The sequence below is a fragment of the Rana temporaria genome, chromosome 9, assembly GCF_905171775.1.
Source record: "Rana temporaria chromosome 9, aRanTem1.1, whole genome shotgun sequence".
NCBI classification, from domain to species: domain Eukaryota; kingdom Metazoa; phylum Chordata; class Amphibia; order Anura; family Ranidae; genus Rana; species Rana temporaria.
The window spans coordinates 163,122,708-163,147,548 of record NC_053497.1 but is presented as its reverse complement, the minus strand read 5'-3'; the positions used below and the strand labels follow the sequence as shown (position 1 = coordinate 163,147,548).

General features: G+C 47.0%; 1 protein-coding gene across 1 annotated transcript; it reads right to left on the bottom strand.

Annotated features, from left to right (window-relative positions):
• Positions 1 to 265: 265 nt before the first annotated feature.
• On the bottom strand, positions 266 to 23,797 carry LOC120914263. Its single transcript, XM_040324889.1, has 3 exons — positions 23,702 to 23,797; positions 23,492 to 23,620; positions 266 to 1,476 (listed from the first exon to the last, which is right to left on the bottom strand). Exons 2-3 carry the CDS (start codon positions 23,576 to 23,578, stop codon positions 940 to 942), a joined length of 624 nt encoding a protein of 207 aa, XP_040180823.1. The 5' UTR covers positions 23,579 to 23,620; positions 23,702 to 23,797; the 3' UTR covers positions 266 to 939.
• Between the last annotated feature and the right edge of the window lie 1,044 nt (positions 23,798 to 24,841).

Genomic DNA, 24,841 nt, shown 5'->3' with positions numbered 1-24,841 from the left:
AGACCCTGTAGTTCCACGGCTGTAGATCTGCTGCACCCGAGCATCTTACTTCCAGACTTTGGGGCCTTGCTTTTCTTCCTCCATGCTGTAAGGTCAGTACTGTATTACTCACACATTAAAGGAAGTACAAGTGGGAATATTTCTTCAGCTAAGGAATTCATAGCATCCTATTTCTACAGTTATTGCTTTTCCTCCGTTTCTCTTGGATTACAAATAATCACACAACTCAAACACTGCAGTATAAAATAAGCTAGCCAAAGACAAATTGGAGGAACATTCACTTCTTTATTCCTTTACAAAGCTTTACTGCTCTACATTGGAGAATTACTCTGAACTGCGACCTAGAGAGAACCATTTTGTGAGATATAGTTAGAATCTGTATTGTATAACTGTATTCACTGTTGTGCATTCTCTTACTGCATTGGCCTGTGTGCTGAGGCCTCAGTGGGAAGGTAATCAATACATGTGTTAAAAATATTGAAGATCTGTCTCCCTGTGTACCTGTTCACATATACCCTCATCAGATTGCTACTGGATACAAGTGTATGATATTATTTCATTGAACAAATACCTCTGCCAATCATAACATGTGTTCATTCATTGTTTAATCATACTATTTCGTTTACCATAGTAAACGTTCTTTGAGTGGTTCAGTGACTGTCTAAGTTTCTCATTACTAACGTGGTATTTTACAATGGATCCCAAGGTATCAGAGGTAAGAGAGAGTCTGCAGAGTCTGGGTGGCCAGTGGGGTATAGAGTCAATCAGCCGCCCCCATGGGGGTACCGCTACATTTGGAGGTCCCACGAGATACCCCATTTGGGGCACCCGAGCAGATCAGTTGACGTGTCCAGAGTGGAAGAGACCATGGATTCAGCCACAGCTACACAGTGGAGTCAGGAGTATGGAAGTCAGCCAGAGCAAATCATAGTTCTGAGGTTACCAGGAGTCCTGTGGTTTGACAGGGAGGTATGGAAGTTGATGAGGAAGGCTGTTCCAGAAAAGGGGTCCTACCTCTTGGACCTGAAACGTGAGTTCCAGAAGGTGTTGTGAGCCTAGCCAAAGGTCTGGAGGGCCAGGTGATCCAAATGCAGCTACCAGAGGGAGTTGGAGGAAGTCTTCCTGGGTCACCACCAGAAAGTCCTGAAGCCAGCAGCCCAACGGCCGGCAGTCCAGTTGCAAACGGTCGAGCTGTAGGAAGCCCAATGGCAGTAATGCCTCCATTCTCTTTCTATCTGGACATGAGTCGTCTGGTTGACAGCCTGATAAAGAAACACAATACCTCTGTGAATCAGGGATACAAGAAGCTGCCCACCTTTTCAGGTCAGGTCCCCAGACCAGATGGGGGGAAAAGAATTTGACAGTTGGATGGATCAGGCTTTGCAGGCAATGTAAGAATGGGAAGTGTCGGAAGCAGTGAAGAGGCAGCAGATCAGTGAAAGCCCCCGCAGTCCAGCAGCAGATGTCATTAGAAGCCTAAAAAGGGGGAAACCAGACTGTTAGGCTATGGACTATATCAAGGCCCTGTATAAGCTATGAGTAAGCACTAAGTGTTAATGCGAAAAGCGACAGTGTGTGTATTGATTTTTTCTTGCTGTGGCATGTAGTGTTTTATCCAATTTTACCAATAAAGACTATTTAAGGAATTTATACCTTGGAGTGCGGCTGTCCAAACATTCTCTTCGTTCTCTGCTATATGCATTGCCAGCACCCGTGGTCTCTAGGAGGAGACTGATTACCTAAGCACATTCATCTAGAGTGGTCACTTTCCAAGGCCCTGTATGCCTAGAGAAGCTAACGGATCTGTACAAATTCGAGCGCACTCATCAGTGGAGGGGAGAAAAGTTGTCCAACTATGTTGTTCAGGTGGATCGAATCCTGCACCAGAGCATCTTGAAGAAGGGAATTGACCCCCGAGAGGCAGATAGTCAGGGCTGGTGCAAGAATTTTTGACACCCTAGGCGAAACCTAATTTTGCCGCCTCCCCCACTCTCTCTCACACACACACACACACACACATTGACTCCGCCCCTGACTAAAAAATGTGCGGCACCTATTTCTTGAGCAGTGGTCCACAGGTTTGCACCTGTGCCTCTGGACCTTCTCACCCAAACACTGTATCACTCTGCACGCCTGTTCCCCTCTGCACACACCCCCTCCCCGTGTACATCTGTCCCCCACACACATCTGCTACACCTCTGTAACCTCTGTACCCCCCTGCACATCGCCCCCCCCACACACACATCTGTCCCCCCCCACACACACAAATATCTGTCCATCTGTCCCCCCCACACACATTCAGTACCCCCTGCACATCTGCCCCCCCACACATATCAGTATCCCCCTGCACATCTGCCCCCCCACACATATCAGTACCCCCCTGCACATCCGTCCCCCCCCCACACACACATATCAGTACCTCCCTGCACATCCGTGTCCCCCCCACACACATATCAGTACCCCCCCTGCATGTCTGCCCCCCCACACATATCCGTACCCCCCCTGCATGTCTGCCCCCCCACACACACATCAGTACCCCCCCTGCATGTCTGCCCCCCCACACACATCAGTACCCCCCTGCACGTCTGCCTAAGCCGCCCCCCCCACATATCAGTTCCCCCTGTGTACACAGTGCAATGCATAACAGAGTCCATGCAGAGTCAGTGTTTGCTTTTTTTGTGACTGGGCGCAGGCTACAGCACGGAGCACTGCCTGTGCTTCCACTATACCTGAGCCAGTGGCGGTGATTTAGTTTATTCCGGGTCCAGGAGAGTGGCGCTGCCCCTGCCTGTCCTTTCAAACCAGATCCCGAGCGTCCAGGAGGAGGGGGGAGCGGATATCACGGCAACTTCGGCAAGCCCGCCGTAGTTAACACTACATGCAGCCGCAGGGCTCCCATCTCATCCTCCCCCTCCACCGATCATGCGGCACTTCCGGCCGGCTGCTTCTCATCCCGCCTCTCTTCCCTCTTCCCTCAGTCATCTTCTCACTGCCGTGCCACTACTGCAGGCTGGGGATAGAGCGGTCCGTCGGTATTCACAGGCGCAACCACCGGTCCTGGTGGGATTTTAATCATCTGAATCCCAGCGAGTGGCTGGGGATCCGGATTTTGGCGCTCCCCCTAATCTGGCGCTCTAGGCAGCCGCCTGATCCACCTATTGCTAGCGCTGGCCCTGGATGAGTCAGGTTGGATCGGACTCTACAAGGAGCCAGACCCAACCATCCAGTTGTGCTTCAGTTACTGCTAAAGGGCACCCGAGAAGCTCCTTCCTACCCTATGCTAATGAGACTAGTGAGAGAGGAGGAGGCCCTCCTGGATAAGAACCAAGGAGCCAGACCTGTAGAAAAAACACTCCAGAAGAGTGAGAAAGTGGTGGCACAGTCTGTTCAAGTGTATGCTACTCTGGAGGAGGGTGATGAGGAGTCTGAGTGGGGGGAGCACACTGAGACCTCTGTGTAACAGTCCGCTCCAAAAGTTACTCCCGTTTAACTGCAACTAAACCTCTGTTTTAATTACATACAGTTAGACAGATTAATTTGGTTTAGTGCTTTTTGGGTTGGTATTTTTGAGCCTGGTCATTGTGGAAACAATTTTTATATTTTTCCATATATATATATACTTAATCGCATACTGCTATAATCGCATCTCATTTAAAGTCCCAACCCTCCATTTTTTACACCCTTCCAGGGATGGACGCCTGTGGTGGTGCATACCACATGCCTCATACAAAGTCCCAACCCCATTTTATTTTTCTAACTCCCGTTAAGTCACCAGAAGGAGGGGGTCAAGTTCAAGAGCAGGTACAACAAGGGGGTCTCAGTGAGGGAGCCAACTGAGGACCCCAATGAGAAACAGAGCTCCAGTGCATCAAGGAAGAGAAAGGCCAGAAGTAGGCCATCAAAGAAGGATGTGTCAAAATTCATTTTTTTAAGACCACAGTCAAGTAACCTGGCACCGGGGTTGCAGAGCCAGGAGCAGGGGGTCAATGCTTTACCATCACCTAGGGCCATGATTAAGTCTTATCAGAATACCCCTAGGCAGCCTGGTCTGGCAACATCATCTAGGGCCATGATTGGGTCCTATCAAAATATCTCTAAAAGACTGTCAGCCTAGTCCAATCAAAAGTGGTCTGGCAACGCCACCGAGGGTCACTGTCAGGCCCCCACAGAGTACACTCATGAAGAAGAAAACCTGTAAATTTAACTACACCCAAGACAATGCTACTGGTCTTCCCGGAGAAGCTATTGGGGCCATCCGTGATTGTGCCCATGCATGAAATTTTATACTGGTAGGAAGCAATAGGGATCTAGTGAGAAGGTTGTTATCAGTACTGACTGAAGATGGATCCACCAAGAGCCCCATCCATCCCCAGTTACTAAAGGCTTGCCGGAGAGTGGCTAGAGAGAAGTGTGGTGGCAAAATGGGCTGTATGCAGAGCATACCGCCATTTTGCCCTGTACTAAAAAGCACATACTCCGTCTTAATGAAATAAGCCATCTTAAAGCTAAATAAGTTCACTCACCATCCATTCCTTGCCCATCCATTCAAGTCAAGAGACCTCACCAATTGTTCTCATTCCATTCTAGCTCCCAGTCATCACTGGTTTGCCGACGCCCTCACAGGCAGTTTTATTAAAAACCCAGCAGGAAGTGAAGACCCCTGAAGGAGGAGTGGGAAGGTTGTGGAGATTGGAGAACAAAGTGAAAATGTTACAGCCGTGGGGAGGTTGCTCATGTGTAGGGATGAGCCGAACATACCCGTGTTCGGTTCGCAAGAGAACTTTTGAACGGACCGAACGTTTGCGCAAACATTTAGAACCCCATTTAAGTCTCCATTGAAGGGACTCGAACGTTCGAATTCAAAAGTGCTCATTTTAAAGCCCAATATGCAAGTTATTGTTGGAAAACGTCTTTGAGAACCCGGGTCTTGCCCTAGGGAACATGTATCAATGGAAAAAAAAGTTTTAAAAACTGTAGTTTTGTCTGGAGCAGCGATTTTAATGATGCTTAAAGTGAAAAAAAAATTAAAAATTTCTTTAAATATCATACCTGCTGGGTGTCTATAGTAGTGGCACATGTTTAGAAATGTCCCTGCACAACATGAGATTGCTATAAGAAAAAAAAAATTTAATACTGCTTGCGGCTTTAATGTAATGTTTGGTCCCTGCAATATGGATAAAAATTATTGAAAATAGCATGAGTTTCCCCGCCACCACTCCCCCCCAGGTCATTACAAGTCCCAGTGCCGATCCTGACCTCCCTGGGGCCCTAAGCAAAATGACCTGGCACATTAAAAATGAGAAGCGGAGGGCGCTGACGACGGTGACATGTCACATTAAAGAAAGTTGAGAAGCGGTGTTCTGCTGTCGGAAATGACTCAGTTCAGAAGCGGGGTGAGGGGGCGAAAATTACTTCTCACCAGGCGGGGCCTCTAGTAATTTGGGGGGCCCTTCGCAGCTTTGCAGGGCCCTAAGCGGCTTGCATAGTGAGCCTATAGGGAGGATCGGCCCTGACAAGACCCTTTGGCCCTATATACTTTGAACAGCAGTATACAGGCGGTGCAAACAAGATAAGGACTGTAGGTTTGTTATGTGGAATCTAAACCATGTCAGACTTTGCTGCTGCATATTGCACAATTTCCTAAAGAGACCCTCAACAAACTACATGACACTTGTGCCTGATGAGGCCACTGATGTTCCAGTGGTGGTGGCCCGTGAGACTGTCCATGCAGGCTTGGCCCCCCAAAGCGCACGTGCTGTGTGGCAACAATATGTCGATTATTTTAGGGTTGGGGGGGGGGGGCCCATTACAATGCCAGGTCTTGGCTCAATAAAAAAATATTTTGGGAAAGAAAAATTCTAGAAAAATGGGGGGTTGCCATCCGGGGGCCCCCTTTGAACAAATTATGCGAAGAACTCTTGTTCTCTGAAGGCCTCCATTATTTCTGCAAGTCAAAATTAAGCAAAAAAAGCTAATGTCAGTCAAGCCTTGGCTTTCTCCCCATATCTAACCTACAAACTCATCCACTGATCATAAAGTCCAAAATCAAGTTTTGTATCGTCGTACTGCACGAACGTTTTTCCGACGTTTTCTCCCGACTGAACAACGTTTTGTCCGCACCCAGGCAATACAACACGTTAGAGCACTGCTGCTAGCACAATCTACTGCCTGCCAAATAGGAATAGCTGATCTAGCTAAGCTATACAGTGTATAAATATATGTACAACTCCTAGGATGTATATATATCCTCTACACACTGTGGGCCGGATTCAGATGGCACTTACGCCGACATATCTCAATATACGCCGCGTAAGTGTAAATTTGCGCCGTCGTATCTATGCACCGTACCCAGAAAACTAGATACGCCGTAAAATAGGCTTCCTCCGACCAACGTAAATTTTTTACGCCGGCGTATCGTAGGCGCATATTTACGCTGGACGCATCTGCAGCTCCCATTGTTTTCGTGTTCAAATTTGCAAATGAGCGAGATACGCCGATTCAGAAACGTACGTTTTGGCCGGCGCAGGCTACGCGCGGTGCGCGTAAGTGGAATATCTGGCGTAAAGTTACCCCTCATAAAGCAGGGGTAACTTTGCACCAGACTTGCTCAAGTTAGCTGGAGAGCAGCTACAGCAGCACCGTTACAGACGAGCTGAGCAACAACACTTGCAGGACAACACATCTGTATGCCAGCATGCCAGGGGCAGCCGTGGTCATAGCACTACTGCGTCTATGGGCACGTAGGAGGGCACGGGAGAGGATATACTGAACGCGCATTGACGTCTTTGGCATGGGTGATTCGGAGGTGTATCTCGCATCTTCAGATTCAGCCCTGATGCCATCCTGGAATTAGCCAGAACCCTGCATGATGACATCACCAGCAAGACACACCGCGTACATGCAGTGCAGCCACTGGTCAAGGTACTGGCAACACTCCATTTCCTTGCAAGTGGATCTTTTCAAAGAACAAGTGGAGTTGTGGCTGGCATGTCACAATCCTCCATGTGCAGATGCGTGCACCAGGTTGTCCCTGCAATCCTCAGACGCATGTCCCACCACTTCATCAGACCCACCCAGGAGCATCTGCGGCAGAAGGCAATGGCAGATTTCGTCAGAATTGCAGGATTCCCACGCACCGTGTGGGCCATTGATTGCACACATGTGGCACTATGGCCCCCCCTGTGACACAGTGCACATATATTGCAATCGTAAGCATTGGCATTCCATCAACGTACAGGTGATAGCCGATGCCCAATGCCTCATGTGGCACATCCGTGCCAAACACCCAGGGGCCAGCCATGACAGCTACATATACCGTCAAAGCACCATCCCAACAGAATTCGAACAGAACGTGTACGGGAACAGCTGGCTGGTTGGTGAGTGACATGGGAGTCAGGCATGACTGTCCGCCCCCATGATGCAGACATCACGACTCACGAGGGGCACATGCATGACCAACATCCTCCTGTCTTTTCCCTTCCAGGTGACTCTGCATATGCACTTGGGCCCCATCTCATGACTCCATTCCGGAATCCCCAAACCCCAGGAGAGGGAACCCGTGCAGTGGTGGAATGCACCTTTGGCATCCTGAAGTCCTGTTTCCGATGCCTGGATAAGTCCGGGGGGACCCTGTTGTATTCCCCAAACTTTGTGTGCCAGATCATCGGTGCATGTTGCATGCTGCACAACTACGCCATGAGAAAGGGCCTGGAGATTGACCTACGTGAAGACCTGACCCCCGAACCCCAAAGTGCACCCCTGCCCGAGGGTACCCCGTCTGCTGAGGGATCAGCAGTCAGGAGATACCTCGTGGAACGTATCTTTACAAGTTGTTTAACACATTCATCATGGCACAAGGAGAATGCACGCATGCACACCACTGTGGTCCCTAGCAAACACCCCACATCCCCATCACATTGGATTAGCCCAAGTCCACCAAGCAGGACTTGGGAGCAGCAAAGCCACGGCAAGGCTCCAAGTATGTTGCTGACCATTCATACCACATTCACACGGCCGGGGGGATAAATTCTCCCCAACGAGCCAGGGTGACACCCCTTACTGGCAGGAGTGTCACCCCCACATTCACTCACAAGTCACACTGTAGCCTGCACTCCTGACCGTGTGCAGGGATTATAAATAAAAAAAAACTCATCACCTGAGTGCAACTAATAAAAAAAACTCATCACCTGAGTATACAAAATAAAAAAATAAAAATCTGCAGTCGCCTCGGGGGAGCTTAAGGTGGGTGGGGGGGTTATCTGGTGGAGGGACATGCCCCGGTCTCTCCCTGGCTGCCAGGCTGCCCTCCATTGCCAGGTGTTTGTCACTGCCTGCATCCGCAGCTGGTGGGTGGTGGTATTGCACTGGTGGCGCCGAGTTTGCCTCCCCTCCTCATGTACGGCAGCTGCCAGGCTCCTCCCCTCCACCTGCATGGCAGCCGTATTGGCCTGGACTGCCTCTGCCAGGCTCCGCACCTCTGTCACTAGGCCTGATGTGGTGGCCTGCAGATCCCCCATACATGTAAGAATGCCAGTGCAATTGGCACTCACGTCCTGCAGGCTGGAATTGAATGCAACATTATGTCCCTCCTGCTGGGTGAGGGCCTGCTACACAGAGAGCACACAGGCAACCTGGGTCTGAGCCGAGGAGGCCAGGCTCTCTGCCACCTTGTGCAGGTCCCCCACTAATGCTGACATATGGTGGGTTTGGCGGGCCTGGTCCCTGGCCAAATTCGCCTCCAATGCCTTGTTTTCCGGGTAGCCTTCCTTGGGGCAGGAGAGGCTTGGGGCAGGCTGGAGGGGGTGGCCCTTGAGGGGCTATCCCTGATGGAGGGGGTGGCCCTTGAGGGGCTATCCCTGATGGGATAAGAGGTTGGGGAGGGTTCAGGTATGTGGATCTCCTCCACTATAAAAAACCTGTCCTCAAGAGTGACCTGCTCCTCTTCCACTTCCTCAACAGGTGAGGAGGGGTCACTCTCGGCCAGGGATGGGGTGGGTCGCCCAGCAGCCAACGACGGCCCAGCTACCTCCTGGACATCTGAGGATGACACAACATTCACTTGTTGGTGGACCCACACACTTGTCACATATTCCCTTGCCCCCCCACACATGCTACACACCAGAGAGAAGATAAAACACACTTACCTGTCCTCAAGGGCTGATCGACAGAATCAAAGCCCTCCAGGCCCTCCACCAGCTCCCTCTCCAGGCACCTGGCAACGATCATCTCATTGGCAGTGAGGGTTAGGTTGGTGGCTGGTCCTCCTCATGTGCCACTGGCATGCCTGCGGATCTTGCCCAGCTTCTCTTTGACAAGACGCCGCAGATCGTTCATTTTTTTGCTGATATCCCTGGTGGTCCGGGCCGCAACGCCAACGGCATTCACCTGGGTTGTAATTTCCAGCACAATTCAATCCTTCTCCACCTTGCTGGTAGTGCCAGTCTGTGCGCCATATTTATCCAGGCCCCCAATAATCAGAGACTTCTTAGCAGGGGAGAAATTGAGCTTCCTCCTTCTCTTAGGAACTGGTGCAGACATGCCTCCAACAAAATGCAAAAGTCAAAGCAGTCCTAAAAAATGCTTGGATACTTTTGCACTTGACGGGCGCATCTATGGGCGTATTTATGCGCTGGTCGTAGGCGTTGGGCCGGCGTATCTTAGGGGTTACGCCGGGCGTAGTTGTGAGCATGCGCAGATGGGTGCAGACAATCCGTCCACGTCACAGCGCATGCGCCGTTTTAGATACGTCCGACGTAACTCTGTGCAACATGGTCAGACCATCATTTGCATGGGGTGACGCCCACTTACACACGCTGCCTTACGCCGTTGAAAATATGTTACGCTGGCGCATCTTGGTGAGTAATATCTTTCTGAATACAGTACATGCCTCTCCACGCTGGGCCGGCGTAGTGTAAATAAGATACGCTACGCCGGCATAAATATGCGCCAATGTATCTGAATCCGGCCCTGTGAATTTAACTAAACAGACTAGCCTGCCTGCTCTATCTACCTATCTATCTGGTAGAAAAGACACTGTCTCTCTTTCTCTCTCTCTCTCTCTCTCACTGACTGTCTGATCTGTTCTTAAACAACGCCTCAACACACTACACGCGGCCGACTTGCAGGCGGCCTTATATAGTGTGGGGCGTGTACTAATCCACCCTGGCTTTGGCCAATTATGGCTCTTTGTTTTTTGCGCGCTGTGATTGGCCAAGCATGCAGGGTCATAGTGCATGCTTGACCAATCATCGGCGCGCAATGCCGCAGTGAATTATGGACCGTTGAGCGTCACTCGAATTTGGCGCGATTGACCCATTTTGTTCGAATTTCGTCGAACGTACGAACAGATGATGTTCGAGTCGAACACAAAGCTCATCCCTAGTCATGTGAAGGCCACCATCAAGTTGACTAGGGACCAGCCTGCTCCCTTTGTGGTACTGGAGACGGATGAGCAGGCCTGAGTGGCTGGGCTAGAAATGGTCCCTGAATTAGTCCCTACCAGGGACCAGTTAACAACAGGAAAAGGGTGCCTATCAGCTTAAGGAATGTGTCTGATCAACTTGTCAAGTTGGGAGTAGAGATGAGCTTCGAGTTCGAGTCGAACTCATGTTCGACTCAAACATTGCCTATTCGCCTGTTCGGCGAACAACAAACAATTTGGGGTGTTCGCGGCAAATTCGAAAAGCCGCGGAACACCCTGTTAAAGTCTATGGGAGAAATCTAAAGTGCTAATTTTAAAGGCTAATATGCAAGTTATTGTCCTAAAAAGTGTTTGGGGACCTGGGTCCTGTCCCAGGGGACATGTACCAATGCAAAAAAAACGTTTTAAAAACTGCAGTTTTTTCGGGAGCAGTAAATTTAATAATGCTAAAAGTGAAACAATAAAAGTGAAATATTCCTTTAAATTTCGTACCTAGGGGGGGTGTAAAGTTAGCATGTGAAATAGCGCATGTTTCCCGTAGATAGAACTCCCTGCACAAAGTGTAATTTCTGAAAGAAAAAAATACATTTAAAACTGACTTGCGGCTATAATGAATTGTCGGCTCTGGCAATTCAGAGCGAATTCATTCATAAAAAAAAAATAGCGTGCCCCCCCCCCCCCCCGAATTCAATTACCAGGCCCTTCAGGTCTGAAATGGATATTAAGGGGAACCCCGCCCGGTGGTTGTGGGGGTCTGCGGGCGGGGGGCTTATCAGAATGTGGAAGACCCCTCTAACAAAGGGGGACCCCCAGATCCTGCCCCCCCCTATGTGAATTGGTAATGGGGTACATTGTACCCCTACCATTTCACGAAGGAAGTGTATATAGTTGGAAAAAACACACACTCACACACCGTAGAAAAAAAGTCCTTTATTAATAAAAAAAAAAAAGAAAAAAAAATCCAGCGGTGGTAATCCACTCTCGGTCCGGCTTCCTGCTCCAATGTTGTCTGTATCCAGCAACGGGTGATCTCCTCTCCGGTCCAGCGATGAGAAGATCTTCCGGCATCCAGAGCTCCAGAGCACAGCATCGGAGGCCGCCTCTCTCCGCCGGACACAGCCCAGCGGAATGAAGCGGCTGGAGCTTTTGACATTTCTTATACTTGGGCCATGTTCTGCAGGAGGAGTTGCTACCAACCCACAGAAGCTGGAAGCCGTTACCACCTGGCCCCGGCCGAGTAAAGTAACCAAGTTACGACCTTTTCTGGCATTCTGTTCCTGTTACCGAAGGTTCGTGGCCAACTTTGCTAAGATTGCCCGACCCCTTAATGAAATGCTGCAAGTGGTCACAGGGGAAGGAGAAGCCAAGAACAAAAGGAGTAGTGTCCGCTAGAAAGGGGAGTCGGTCCAAACTCAGTGGACTTCACAATGTGAAAAAGCTTTCTGGCAGCTGAAGAAGAACCTTGCAGAAGCCCCAGTCTTGGCCTATGCTGACCCTGGCCTACCCTATGAATTGCATGTGGACACCAGCAGAGAAGGGCTAGGTATATTGTATCAGGAGCAGAATGGAGGTCTGAGACCGGTGGCCTATGTGAGTAGGAGTCTTACTCCAGCAGAGAAGAATTATCCTGTTCACAAGCTGAAATTTCTGGCCCTTAAATGGACTGTGTTGGATAAGTTGAGAGATTTCCTGTACGGGCTGAGTTCATTGTCAAGACTGATAACAGCCCCCTGACTTACATACTGACATCAGCAAAGTTGGATGCCACAGGGCACAGATGGCTGACAGCTTTGGCCGGATTCCGGTTTAGTCTGGAGTATCGACCCGGGTTGGTAACTGAGATGCGGATGATTTATCCCGGCGGCCCAATGGAAGGGAGGAAGACTCAGAGGAATGGACTCATGTTACTGAGGAGGGAGTACAAGCCTTGTGTCAGGGTTTGGATCAGAACATGAAGGGAAGAGTGGTTGCAGAACACATTGGGGTTCACCCCTCTGGCATACCAAGACATTACTGTGGGTTGACACAAGTGAGGAGAAGGTCTTCCTCAGCTGACAAAGAGAGATTTGAGGAGAGATCAAGAACAAGATCCATTGGTCCAAGTGGGGATTCAAGCTATGAACAAGCGGAATCCTGGAATATTGTTAAATAGCCTCATCAAAGGAGCAAAGACTTTGCACAGAAAATGGGATCGATTTACAAATCAGAGATGGAGTATTGTACAGGCATTGCCCAACTGGAGATGGAGAGGAGAAGTGGCAGCTGTTCCTTCCAGAGAAACATGGACCCACTGTCTTGACGTCCCTGCATATGACGATCATGGTCACTTAGAAACAGACAGGACATTCTGTTTGATTAGGGACACTGGGACAGGTTCTATTGGCCCAACATGAGAGGGTAAATAGAGTTATTGTCACTCATGTCTGACCTGTATCTAGTGGAAAACGTTGCCAGTTAGGGCTGCCCCAATGGGTCACTTGCAGAGTCAGGAACCGTTGGCTCTGGTTTACATTGACTTTCTGTGCCTTGAACCCGATACAAGTGGAAGAAATGGCATCTTAGTCGCGACCAATCACTTTACCCGCTATGCACAAGCTTAGCCACTGTGCTGGCTTTCTGATCTTTAGTAGGGTAAGGTGCTTAATGGAAACTTTTTTTGTGCACTATGGGTTACAGATTTATTCAGATCAAGGAAGAGACTTTGAAAGTCGACTATGTGCTCTGCTGAGTATCAAGAAGTCTCTTACCACACTGTATCACCCTCAAGGAGATGCCCAACCTGAACGATTCAACCAGACATTGCTAAACATGTTGGGGACTTTGTCACCAGAGAAGAAATAGCATTGGGGAAACCATATAGCTGTAAACTGCGCTTTCGTCGCCGTATTGCGTTCCACGCTGGAAAGCTTTCGGACGCTCTCCCTGGGGTCACGCTGTGTTTCCTATCATCTAATGCCAGACTTATTGCCTTATGACTAGCTAGTTATTTGGCTACCTGTTTCCATCGCATTGGGTGACTTTACCCGCCTCCATGTGCCCCAGTTTACATGAGTGTGTTATAGCTCATGTGAGCCCGTTCTAATTATCCCCCTTCATGCGCCACGGGGTAATTACCAGACCCAGTGCTTGATCGTCTTGACCAGCTTAGACCCTCCTGAAGAAGCGGTACAACTGCGAAACCGGTCGAGGTCATTGGCTCCACCTATTAGACACAGATGGTTCTGTTATCTAATTTGATCTGTGGGGTCTGTCCCTAAATGCTTTTATATTGTACTTTGTCTTATGCAAATATTTTTTTTTTTATACTAATCTGGTTTCCTATCAGTGCCGTGAAAGTCCCAGCCAACAACCTTCCCCTCTCTATTGACCTATGATTATTGATGCCAATTGGCCACAATCAGCCTTTGGTACTTTCTCAATTGGGTCTCACTTTCTACATATTAAACGGGATGCTGGCACATTGAATTTATTTTTACAATTAGTCTAATAAAGGCAATACTCTTCCCCTTTAACACTCCTTTGCTGTCACACAAGGGATACGTGGACAGATTGCGAAAGAACTTGCTCTATGGCCTTCTCATAAGCCTGTCGCATGCTTCTGTCAGGGAATCCCAGAAAAAACAAAACTTTGATCTTAAAGTCAAGATACAGGACTTGCAATCGGGTGACTGAGTGCTACTGAAGAACTTCAGTGCCAGGAAAACATAAGCTGGCGGATCGATGGAGGCCACATCCCTATGTTGTGTGCAAACAACTTCCAGGCCTACCTGTGTATCAGATGAGACCGGATGGGGAAAAAAGGACCCTTGAAGATGTGGCACCAAAATCACCTGCTACCAATATCAGACGCAGTAAGAGTGCCTCAAGTGCCTGTACAGCCCCCTCCAAAACCAACTCCACCTCGGACACGATCACAAAAGGGAACCTCTGCCACAGTGGACATGTGTGTTTTCCAGTCCAGTGTCTTCTTTCAGTTCAGTGTCTTCACAGGAGGATTGAGGAGGAAGAGGATAATGAGATCGTGGGTGTACCTTTTTGGTGGTGGCCTGCCGAAGACAGTTCAGTGAATAGTCCCTTGAAAAGAATAAAGGAAACTCTAGACCAGTGGTTCTCAACCTGGGGGTCAAATGATGATTTGCCCGGGGTCACCAGATCCTGGGCTGTTACCGAAGCCTGCACCACTCTCTCTCCCAGCCTTTTTGCAGCCGCCCATTCAGTTCAAGGCATCGCTGGGGGCAGAGACTAGAGGTCAGCTGACTGGTGAGGAATGTAAAGTGGGAGGGGCTGGAGGAGACCCTAGCTCCTGATTTTGACATAGGTGTCACTGCTACAAAACACCACAAAGTCGGAGACACAGTGACGCCAGAGACAGTGAGTAACACTACCTGTGATTATAGTTGCCAATTTAAGTCCCCACTGCAGTACTCAGATCCGCAAATGATCAGGAGCAAGTTGGCCAATCAGAACTCCCCGCAGCACTGCCACTCATCGCAACCCCCCCCACCAGCACTGTCACTCATCCCAAACCCCCCCCGCCAGCACTGCCGCTCATCCCATACCCCCCACCTACCCACCAAGGAGTAAGAGAAGGAAATAAAATAGAGAATACATGAAAGGGAGAGGAAAAGAGGGGGGGGGAATAAATAAAAAGGAAGAGAAAGAGCAAGAAAGACAGCTAGAGAGGGATGGGGGTAAAAAAACAAGAAATTAGGATAGAGAGAGATAAAAGGGAAAGAAGGGAGAACAAAGAGTGGTACAGCCTAAAATGTACCATAAGGGTTTTAATACTGTATGAGTGGAAGGGTCTTGGGAAGCGCTAAATGTGCGTGGGTTAGGGGCGCAAACTACTTGTCTTGCCTTGGGTGCTGACAACCCACACTACGAAAATAATTTTACTGTTAGGGGTCCCAACAACTTGGGAAATTTTATCAAGGGGGTCACGGCACTAGAAAGGTTAAGAACCACTGCTCTAGATGCTATTAATGTGTTGCCACTGCAGCCACACAGACCAGCTAAAATGGTATCCTCACAACCTAAAGAAAGAACTAAGGGTGTACGTCGTTCTCTTGGACCAGAGTTGGAGTCGAAAATACACACCAATAACAATAATAATGAATGTAGCTGCGCTGTAGCATACAAATAATAAGTGAATAATAATGTGAAGTATAAGAAGGAATAAATCCTAAATGTGACAAAAAATTAACATAATCAAAATCAATAATGAATGAATGAACAAATAATGACATGAAGAATCAAGATGGTCAATGAAGTCGAAATTAACATAACACAAGCAACACCAGCAAGGCCTTTAGTGAATAGCATGAAGAAATTCCACCACGAAAAAGTGAACGCACCGTAAGAAATGCGCGCTTACCACAAGGCAAGCATGGATAGTTTGCGGCTGTAAACCCCAGTCCAGGTCTTTGACCAGAGACACAAATTGCAGCTAAAACAGTCACTGGGGGATCACTGGATACTTGTACAGGTTTGGTTGCCAACCAAGGAATTCGGTGTACCAGAAATACAAAGGGGACTCGCCATAGTGAAATTCCGTATTAATAAATAGAATTTTATTCTGAGCAGAGGCTAGCTACTACGCTACGCTACCTGGCAACAGGGAGAAGCTTGCAGGACCTCAAGTTCTCGACAGGCATCTCCCCCCAGGCTCTGGGCCTCATAATCCCAGACACCTGTTCTGCCATAATCCAAGTCCTGCAGGAGGACTATATTAAGGTAAGTTTTGTCCTTTAACCTCACATTCTATGTATTTAATGCTTGCTAATGTATAGTATTTTTTGAATCAGTCCCTAATTACCATGATTGTAATATGCTGTGAATGTCCCCTGTGTCCCCATGCATGCTGTAAGCTTTTAAAGGGGTTGTAAAGGAATTTATTTTTTTCCTAAATAGCTTCCTTTACCTTACTGCAGTCCTTCACTTACCTCATCCTTCCATTTTGCTTTTAAATGTCCTTATTTCTTCTGAGAAATGCTCACTTCCTGTTCTTCTGTCTGTAACTCACCACCGTAATGCGAGGCTTTCTCCCTGGTGTGGAGAAAGCCTCTTGAGGGGGGAGGTGGCGAGCAGGCAAGTCAGGACACTCTCTACTTTGCAGATAGAGAAAGGAGCTGTGTGTTATTGGGCGTCCTGACACTCCTGCTCGCCCCCTCAAGAGGCGTTCTGCACACCAGGAAGAAAGCCTTGCATTACGGTGGTGAGTTACAGACAGAAGAACAGGAAGTGAGCATTTCTCAGAAGAAATAAGGACATTTAAAAGCAAAATCGAAGGATGAGGTAAGTGAAGGAGGACTGCACTAAGGTAAAGGAAGCTATTTAGGGAAACATTTTTTTCCTTTACAACCCCTTTAATGCTCCTTTTTTGGCCTACATGCATATTTCCAATAGCCAACCTCTCCCGCATTCTATCCTGGGCCCAAACACACCTAGCCTAGTCACTTCCCAATGAATTTTGTCTGCTCCATTGTAGTGCTTGACCCCCCCCCTAAAATGTGTACATTTTATTTTGCTAGAGCCTTTATTTCTGAGGTCCCCAAGTCATCTTGAACCCCCCCCATAAAATTATTTTATTGGGCCATCAGAGGTGGTGAGGAATCGGATTAGTGAAACTTTTTTTTGTCTTAGAATACTCCTTCAAATTAATGATATACTGATGTTTTGGCAAGAATGTTTTTCGATAATCTGCTAGCAATGTTTATGTCTCAAAGTAATTTATTTTATTTATTTTACTCCACAGTTCCCTTCTACGCCACAGGAATGGCAGACTGTGGCATCGGAGTTTTCCCAGCGTTGGAACTTTCCCAACTTTGGAGGAGCCATTGATTGCAAGCACGTCCGCATCGTGCCACCACCCCGTTCGGGATCCTATTATTTTAATTATAAAGGGTTCCACAGTATCGTGCTGATGGCGGTGGTGTCTGCCAATTATGAATTTATTTTTGTGGATGTAGGGAAAAATGGGCGGATGTCTGACGGCGGAGTGTTTGCCCAGACGGAGTTCGCCCAACGTCTCCAATCAGATGACCTGGCATTGCCACCTGCGGCAGAGAATGAAGAGGGACTACCCTTTGTGTTCATTGCAGATGAGGCGTTTGCTCTGGGTCCCCACCTGATGAGGCCTTTTCCCCAAAGGACCCTCACCCCTGAGAGGAGGGTGTTTCATTTCAGGCTAGCCAGAGCCAGAAGGGTTGTTGAAAATGCCTTTGGCATCATGGCCAGCCGTTTCCGCCTCCTTCTGACCTCCATAAATCTGGTGTACAAGTGGGATCACGTTGTGATGTGCTGTTGCATTCTACATAACTGTTTTAAAAAAAATCCCCAAATTATTTAGCTTCCATTGGGCCTGAGGCCACTCTATAATCAGAAATGCCATTGCCGGCCCAGGAAGCTGGCCCTACAGACTTGGCCCCCCAAAGAGGCCGTGATGTCCGCCAACAATATTTAGAGTATTTTATGGGTAGGGGGGCCATTGCAATGCCTGATGAGGTTTGAATAATTTTTTTTAATAAAAATATATTTTCTTTTTTTTTTTTACTCATCTTTTATTTTTCCAACAGATAACAGAAAATGTTACAGCTATAAATACGTATTCCACACATTTTAATCTGTCTCTTTATTTTCCCTAAGCCATCCTCGCTCCTATTGCCCTTTCATCTGGTACTCCCTCTCCCTACCCCTCCCCCCCCCCCCCTTCTCCAAAAAAAAAAAAAAAGCCTGAACCTAGGAGATTATATATATATATATATATATATATATATATATATATATATATATATATATATATATATATATATATAATCTCATTTTGGATGCAACAGGGAATTTAACCTGCCTACTGTCACATACCCCCCCCTCTTGTTTCAACCTTGGGAGTGGAACATCAGCATTCAGGCAGGCATGCACCTGAGACAGTGCGTCCACATTCCCCATTTGGATGCCAGGGCAATGTTTTACAGTAAAGTTAAATTCTTGTAGGGCCAGAAACCATCCGTTTACTCTTCTGTTGTTTCCTTGTTTTGGGCTATCCACTTTAAGGGAGCGTGGTCCGTAACTAGGTCAAAGTGCCGACCCAGCAGGTAGTATCTAAGGGAATCTAAAGCCCATTTTACCGCTAAACACTCCTTCTCAATGGTGGCATAATTTACCTCATGGGACTTTCATTTCCTACTGAGATAAATGACCGGATGTTCTTCCCCATTCCAGACCTGGGACAATACTGCTCCAAACCCCACGTCCGATGCATCCATTTGTACCACAAAGTCCCTGGAGAAATTTGGTGAGTACAGGACCGGCTGGCTACATAAGGCTTTTTTTAAGGCCTGGAAGGCTGCTTCCGCATCTGGGGTCCACTTAACCATGACCGAGTCTTTCCCCTTGGTCAGGTTGGTTAAGGGCACAGCCTTAGAGGCAAAGTGGGGAATAAATCGCAGATAATAACCAGCGATTCCCAGAAAGGCTCGTACCTGCTTCTTGCTGTTAGGACGTGGCCAATTCTGTACAGCCTCGACTTTATTGACTTGAGGTTTTATTACTCCCCTCCCAATGGTGTACCCAAGATATTTGGCCTCTTCCTGTCCAATGGTACACTTCTTTGGGTTGGCCGTAAACCCAGCTTCCCGGATAGAGTCTATGACTGCTTGCACTTTTGGCAGATGGAAGGCCCAATCTGGGCTATGGATAACTACATCATCCAGGTAAGCTGAAGCATACTTCTGAATGAGGCCTCGGAATCTGGTCCATTTTCTGCTGAAAGGTTGCCGGGGCATTCTGTAACCCAAACGGCATTCTTTTATACTGGAATGCCCCGTCTGGGGTTACAAACGTGTTTTTCTCCTTGGCCGATTTAGCCAGGGTAATTTGCCAATACCCTTTTGTGAAATCGAGAGTTGTCATGTACCGGGCTGTTCCCAGCCGGTCGATTAACTCATCGATACGTGGCATGGGGTAGGTGTCAAATTTTGTAACTTTGTTCAGTTGTCGAAAATCGTTACAAAAACACCAGCTCCCATCCGGTTTAGGCACTAAGACTATAGGACTGGACCAATCACTTTGGGATTCCTCTATCACTCCCAACTTAAGCATTTTCTGCACTTCCTCCCGTATTGCCTCTTGTCGGGCCTCTGGGATGCTATAGGGTTTTAGCTTCACCCTTTCACCGGGTGGGGTAATAATATCATGCTCTACCCGACGTTTGTCCCGGCAGCTCAGAGAAAACCTCTTTGTTGCGAAGCACAAACTCCGACTGCTATTCCAACCTCAGGAATCACACAATCAGACTGAGCTGATGACAAAGTTTCTGCGACTAGGGATTCCCTATCCCTCCAGGCTTTCAACAGATTGATGTGATAGATCTGTTCGGGCTTTCGCCTTCCTGGTTGTCTGACCTTGTAATTCACTTTGATCACTTTTTCCAATATCTCGTAGGGGCCTTGCCATATGGCGAGGAACTTGCGTTCAACTGTAGGGATAAGTACCAATACCCTATCCCCTGGGGGGAAGGTATGGGTCTTGGCCCCATGGTTATACACTCTCTGTTGTGCCAACTGGGCTTGGGCCAAATGTTCCTTTACAATTGGCATTACCTGTGCAATTCTATCTTGCATCAGGACGACATGCTCAATCACACTCCTGTGGGGAGAACTCTCACTTTCCCAAGTTTCCCTGGCTATATCCAACAGCCCTCTTGGGTGTCTCCCATAGAGCAACTCGAAGGGTGAGAAACCCGTAGAGGATTGGGGTACCACCCTAATGGCAAACATTAAATAGGGAATAACACAGTCCCAATCCTTTCCATCTTTATCTACCACCCTCTTTAACATTTGTTTAAGGGTTTTGTTGAATCTTTCAACCAACCCATCTGTTTGGGGGTGATACACAGATGTACGCAATTGTGTCACTTTGAACAACTTGCACAGTTCTTTCATAACCCGGGACATAAAGGGTGTACCTTGGTCCGTAAGCAGTTCCTTACAAATACCCACGTGGCTAAAAAAAAAAAAACTCTTTGGCTATGGTTTTGGCTGAGGTATTTCGGAGAGGAATCGCCTCCGGATAACGGGTGGCATAGTCCAATATAACCAAAATGTACTGATGCCCCCTAGCGGACTTCACTATTGGACCTACCAAATCCATGGCGATCCTCTCAAAGGGAACCTCAATGATGGGAAGGGGTACTAGCGGGTTACGGAAACGTGGCATAGGTGCCGACTTCTGACACACAGCGCAGGAGGAACAATAATTTTCTGTTTCCTTCATGATCCCAGGCCAATAAAATCTCTGCAACACACTCTCTCGGGTTTTCTCTGTCCCAAGATGACCTCCAAGAATGTGCCCATGAGCCAACTCGAACACCAACTTCCTGTAAGGTTTGGGCACCACAAGTTGCTCAATGGTTTCTTCTGCCCTTTGAGCCACCTGATAGAGTAGGTCCCTTTCCATGATGAAGTACGGGCAAGTGCAGGTCGTATCTGGGTTCACTAACTCGCCATCTATTTTCACTACGTTTTCCCGTGCCTTTATTAGTGTGAGGTCCTTTAACTGTTCGGTGGCAAAGTTTTCCCTGTGAACCTCGAGATCAGAAAGCTATACAGATGGCATGTTTTCGTCTGAGGATGTTGGCTCCTCCCCAGTTTCTTGAGTCTCCCCTGCCAATACCGATAAGGGGAATTCTGGAGAGTCCTCACCACTCTGAGGAATTCTGGTTATCGGATTCCTGGTATGTAGAGGCACCAGTGGGGGGCTTAGGATAATCCCATAGTTCCCAGAACTTTGGAAAATCCCTTCCCACAATGGCATCATGTGGTAAGTGAGACACTAACCCCACCAGATGTGAGAGGGTACCTTTGGAGTTCTCAAAACACACTGTAGTCACAGGATACTCTCGGGTGTCCCCATGCACACAAATAACAGCTACCTTGTTATTCCCAGAGACCCCTGTAGTAACTAATTCAGCCTTTATCAGTGTCACTAGGCTACCTGAATCCAGCAACACAACAAAATCTTTACCATTAATACACATTTTGCATAAATGTTTCTCAGTTCCCCGAATAGCAGTGCATGCGACTGTCGCAAACAGCGACTGACGTCTGTCTCTTAGAAAGTCGCATTGCATGGGTTCATCCACAACCGGACAATTTGCTGCAATGTGTCCCTCTTGCCGGCAGCGGTAGCAAACAATCCTTTTTTCTGCCTCTTGAGGCCTTGACTTCCCGGGCTGTTCTCACCAGACACTAGGGAGAACTCCCACTCTCTCCACCCTCACCCCTTGGAATCATCTTACCTGCCACTGGGGATGGTCTGGTCTTAGGGGAGAAAGTCTGAGTCTCTGGAAGAGGCAGTCAGGTTCTCTGTAGCCAAGTACCGCTCAACAAGATCAACAATCGGTCGTTTCTGGGTCTCCATGGCTTACCCACTTTTGGATGGGAGTAGGAAGAGCTCTCAGGAAGCGATCCATCACAACGCGTTCCACAATCTTTGGTGCGGACAAAGTCTCTGGCTGTAGCCACTTCCTGCTCAGGTGAATGAGATCATACATTTGAGATCTGGGGTGTTTTCCAAGCCGGAAAGTCCAGTTATGCACACGCTGAGCCCGGACAGCCAGGGTGACATCCAGCCGCGCCAATATTTCAGTTTTTAGCACCACATAGCCTTTTGCTTGGTCAGGCTCCAAGTCATAATAAGCCTTCTGCGGTTCTCCAGTTAACAGAGGGGCTGGTGGTCCAGCCCACTGCTCCTTGGGCCATTTTTCCCTTTCAGCAGTCCTTTCAAATGTGGTCAAAAACACCTCTGGATCATCCTCTCCAGTCATTTTTGTCAGTAAACGACTCACCCCAAAGGATGCGGTATTGGTGGAACCACTTTTCTCACTGGTCTGCGGACATTGCATTAAAGTCTCTATTTGTTGTTGTAGCCTTTGCTCTTGCTTCTGCAACAGGTCTATGAAGCGGGCCTCAGATTGCTGCTGGGCTTGTAGCTGAGCTTCCAGACTCTTTTGGTGAGCTTGCTGCTGGGATGAGAGGCTCTGTTGTTGAGCTGCAATGCTGTTTTGCAAACCTGCATTTGTCTGCTGCTGATTGGCATTTGCTAGAGCCAGCTGTTTTATTATCTCCTCCATGCTGGCCTTTAAAAAAAAAACGGCCACTGGTTCTCCACCAACTGTGAGGGGGTTAGCCCGGCAGCAGGTGCGTGTGACCCCCTGGACGGGTTCACCACACAAAAACAATTAGGCACAGTAGACGATGGTAGGGGGAAAACAAAAAGGTGCAGATTTTATTTGAACTATACCTGTATACAAAACAAATGTGACAGAAACAAAAGAAATACAAAAATAAATCCTGGTCACTTGACCGCTTACTAAACACCTCGGTCTCCCTAACTAACGCCTGGGTACAGCCTAGTGCTGCCCCAATCCCTAACTCCCTGCTGGTTAGAGTTTTGGTAATAGTAGCCACACAGGCTTTGTCTCACCGCACAAAGATCTCTCCCCAGACTATTCGCACAGATCTGGTTCCAGGTTGGAGCATCTCTCCTAGCATGCTGGGAGTTTTTGTAGAGCACCTAATGAGCCCACCTGATACAGCTGGACTCATCAAGTCCTCCCAGCAGGACTCCCAGAACGCCACCTAGAGGTACAAACTGGCATAAAGCCTGAACCTAGGAGATATATATATATATACTGTATGTGTGTATATATATATATATATATATATATATATATATATATATATATATATATATATATATATATAGCATCTTGTATGCAACCAGGGAATTTAACCTGCTACTGTCACAGTATATATATATATATATATATTTTTTTAAATATAAAATAATTTTTTCTTTTCTTTTTTTTTTTGGGGGGGAAAAATATAAAATATATATATTTTTTTAAATATATTTTTTTTGGGGGGGTTATCTTGCTAAAACGCATGAACATGTACAATTGTACTAAAAACATTACAAAACAACAAACAAAATTAACATAATTTTTGTTGGCCATATTCCACTTTAAACCCTCCCAAAAACATCTAGTATGTTTTTTAGTCTTTGCTCCACCTGCTTGGTCTTTTGCCTGATCTGGAGCAAGTTTTCATTGATTTGATCAAGGTCATGTTTGCAGACCCTGATTTCATGGATCACCATCTGGACCGCTGAATGTTTCTTGCTCCACAGGCCGAATGTCACCTAAAAATTTAGAAAAACACCATGTATTATAAATATGCAGGCCTACATCTATTACCTGAAGCTGTGGTGTATGACACTGACCTGTTGTGGTGCCAGTTTCCACTTTCTCCACTTCTTTGTCCATATCCTGCGGGGGTGGGTCTTGGTTTGGAGGTGTGGGGTTCGTAGGCTCCTGTCTTAAAGCTCTTTGACACCCTATGAGATTGAAACTGTTATGGGTTTTGGTGAAGATAATAATAATATATTTTAATATTTTCCGACAAAAATATGGGAAGTCCATTAAGCCTCAAATTTGAGATAAAACATTGAAATTAGATCTTTTCAGAAACAAAGTCATATTTGACCAAGTTCCCAATACATTAGCTATCTCTAACTTTTACAAGCTTGGGTGAAAGTCTGAACAATGGAAACTCTCATCACAGAACAATGAAATGGCTTTCTCACCAAACAAGGTGTTTAAACTGGCTTCAAGTGAGTAGATATACCCATTGTGGGGTAGCTTTCATGGACAAGAACGTTGACTTTAGATATCCGAACACAATGGACCATGTTGACCAGCGAAGAGTCTCTAAGAAGAGGGTATTTACACAGCTTGAGCTATTAAACTGTCTTTATTAAGTCCAAGCTTCACAAACCAATGTACAAGTTTGCAGTATTAATACACATGGCATTAAAAGAATATATAACGACATGAAATAAATAAAAAGTAATGTTTAGATGATCAATGACATCTTAGGACTGAGGGAAATATATCCGTTAAGTTAGAACTTTGTTCGAAGAAAGAATTATATGAGAAATTTGTTTTATAAATAGACGTGCATTGAAGAAGCTAATTAACATTATGAAAGATATCACATTGTGATTATAAAAATGTGAATTAACCTGTAACACATATCCATCAAACACATATCAAAATAATTCACGTATCCACATTAATAATTATTTTGCATTGATTGAGATATAAACCTATGCATGATTGGAAAGAATGTTGTTGGGAAATATGCGGTTATACAAGAATATAAATAAGAATATTATGTGGGATGCAAAGGTAAACTAATTGGATTTTATGAAATGTAGAGTTCCCAGAATGGGTATGTGTATATGTATATGTATATATATATATATATATATATATATATATATATATATAGAGATAGATAGATAGATAGTTTCCCCCAAAAATATAAATATTAACAAATGGATTATCTCACAATAAAGGTG

Excerpts from the sequence above, each read along its gene's own strand:
- LOC120914263 (XM_040324889.1), bottom strand. The coding sequence starts at position 23,578 with ATGGTGATCCATGAAATCAGGGTCTGCAAACATGACCTTGATCAAATC. Across the intron at positions 1,477-23,491 it reads TCAGGCAAAAGACCAAGCAG|GCTTCTAATGACATCTGCTG; the intron begins GTGGAGCAAAGA and ends CCCCCTTTTTAG.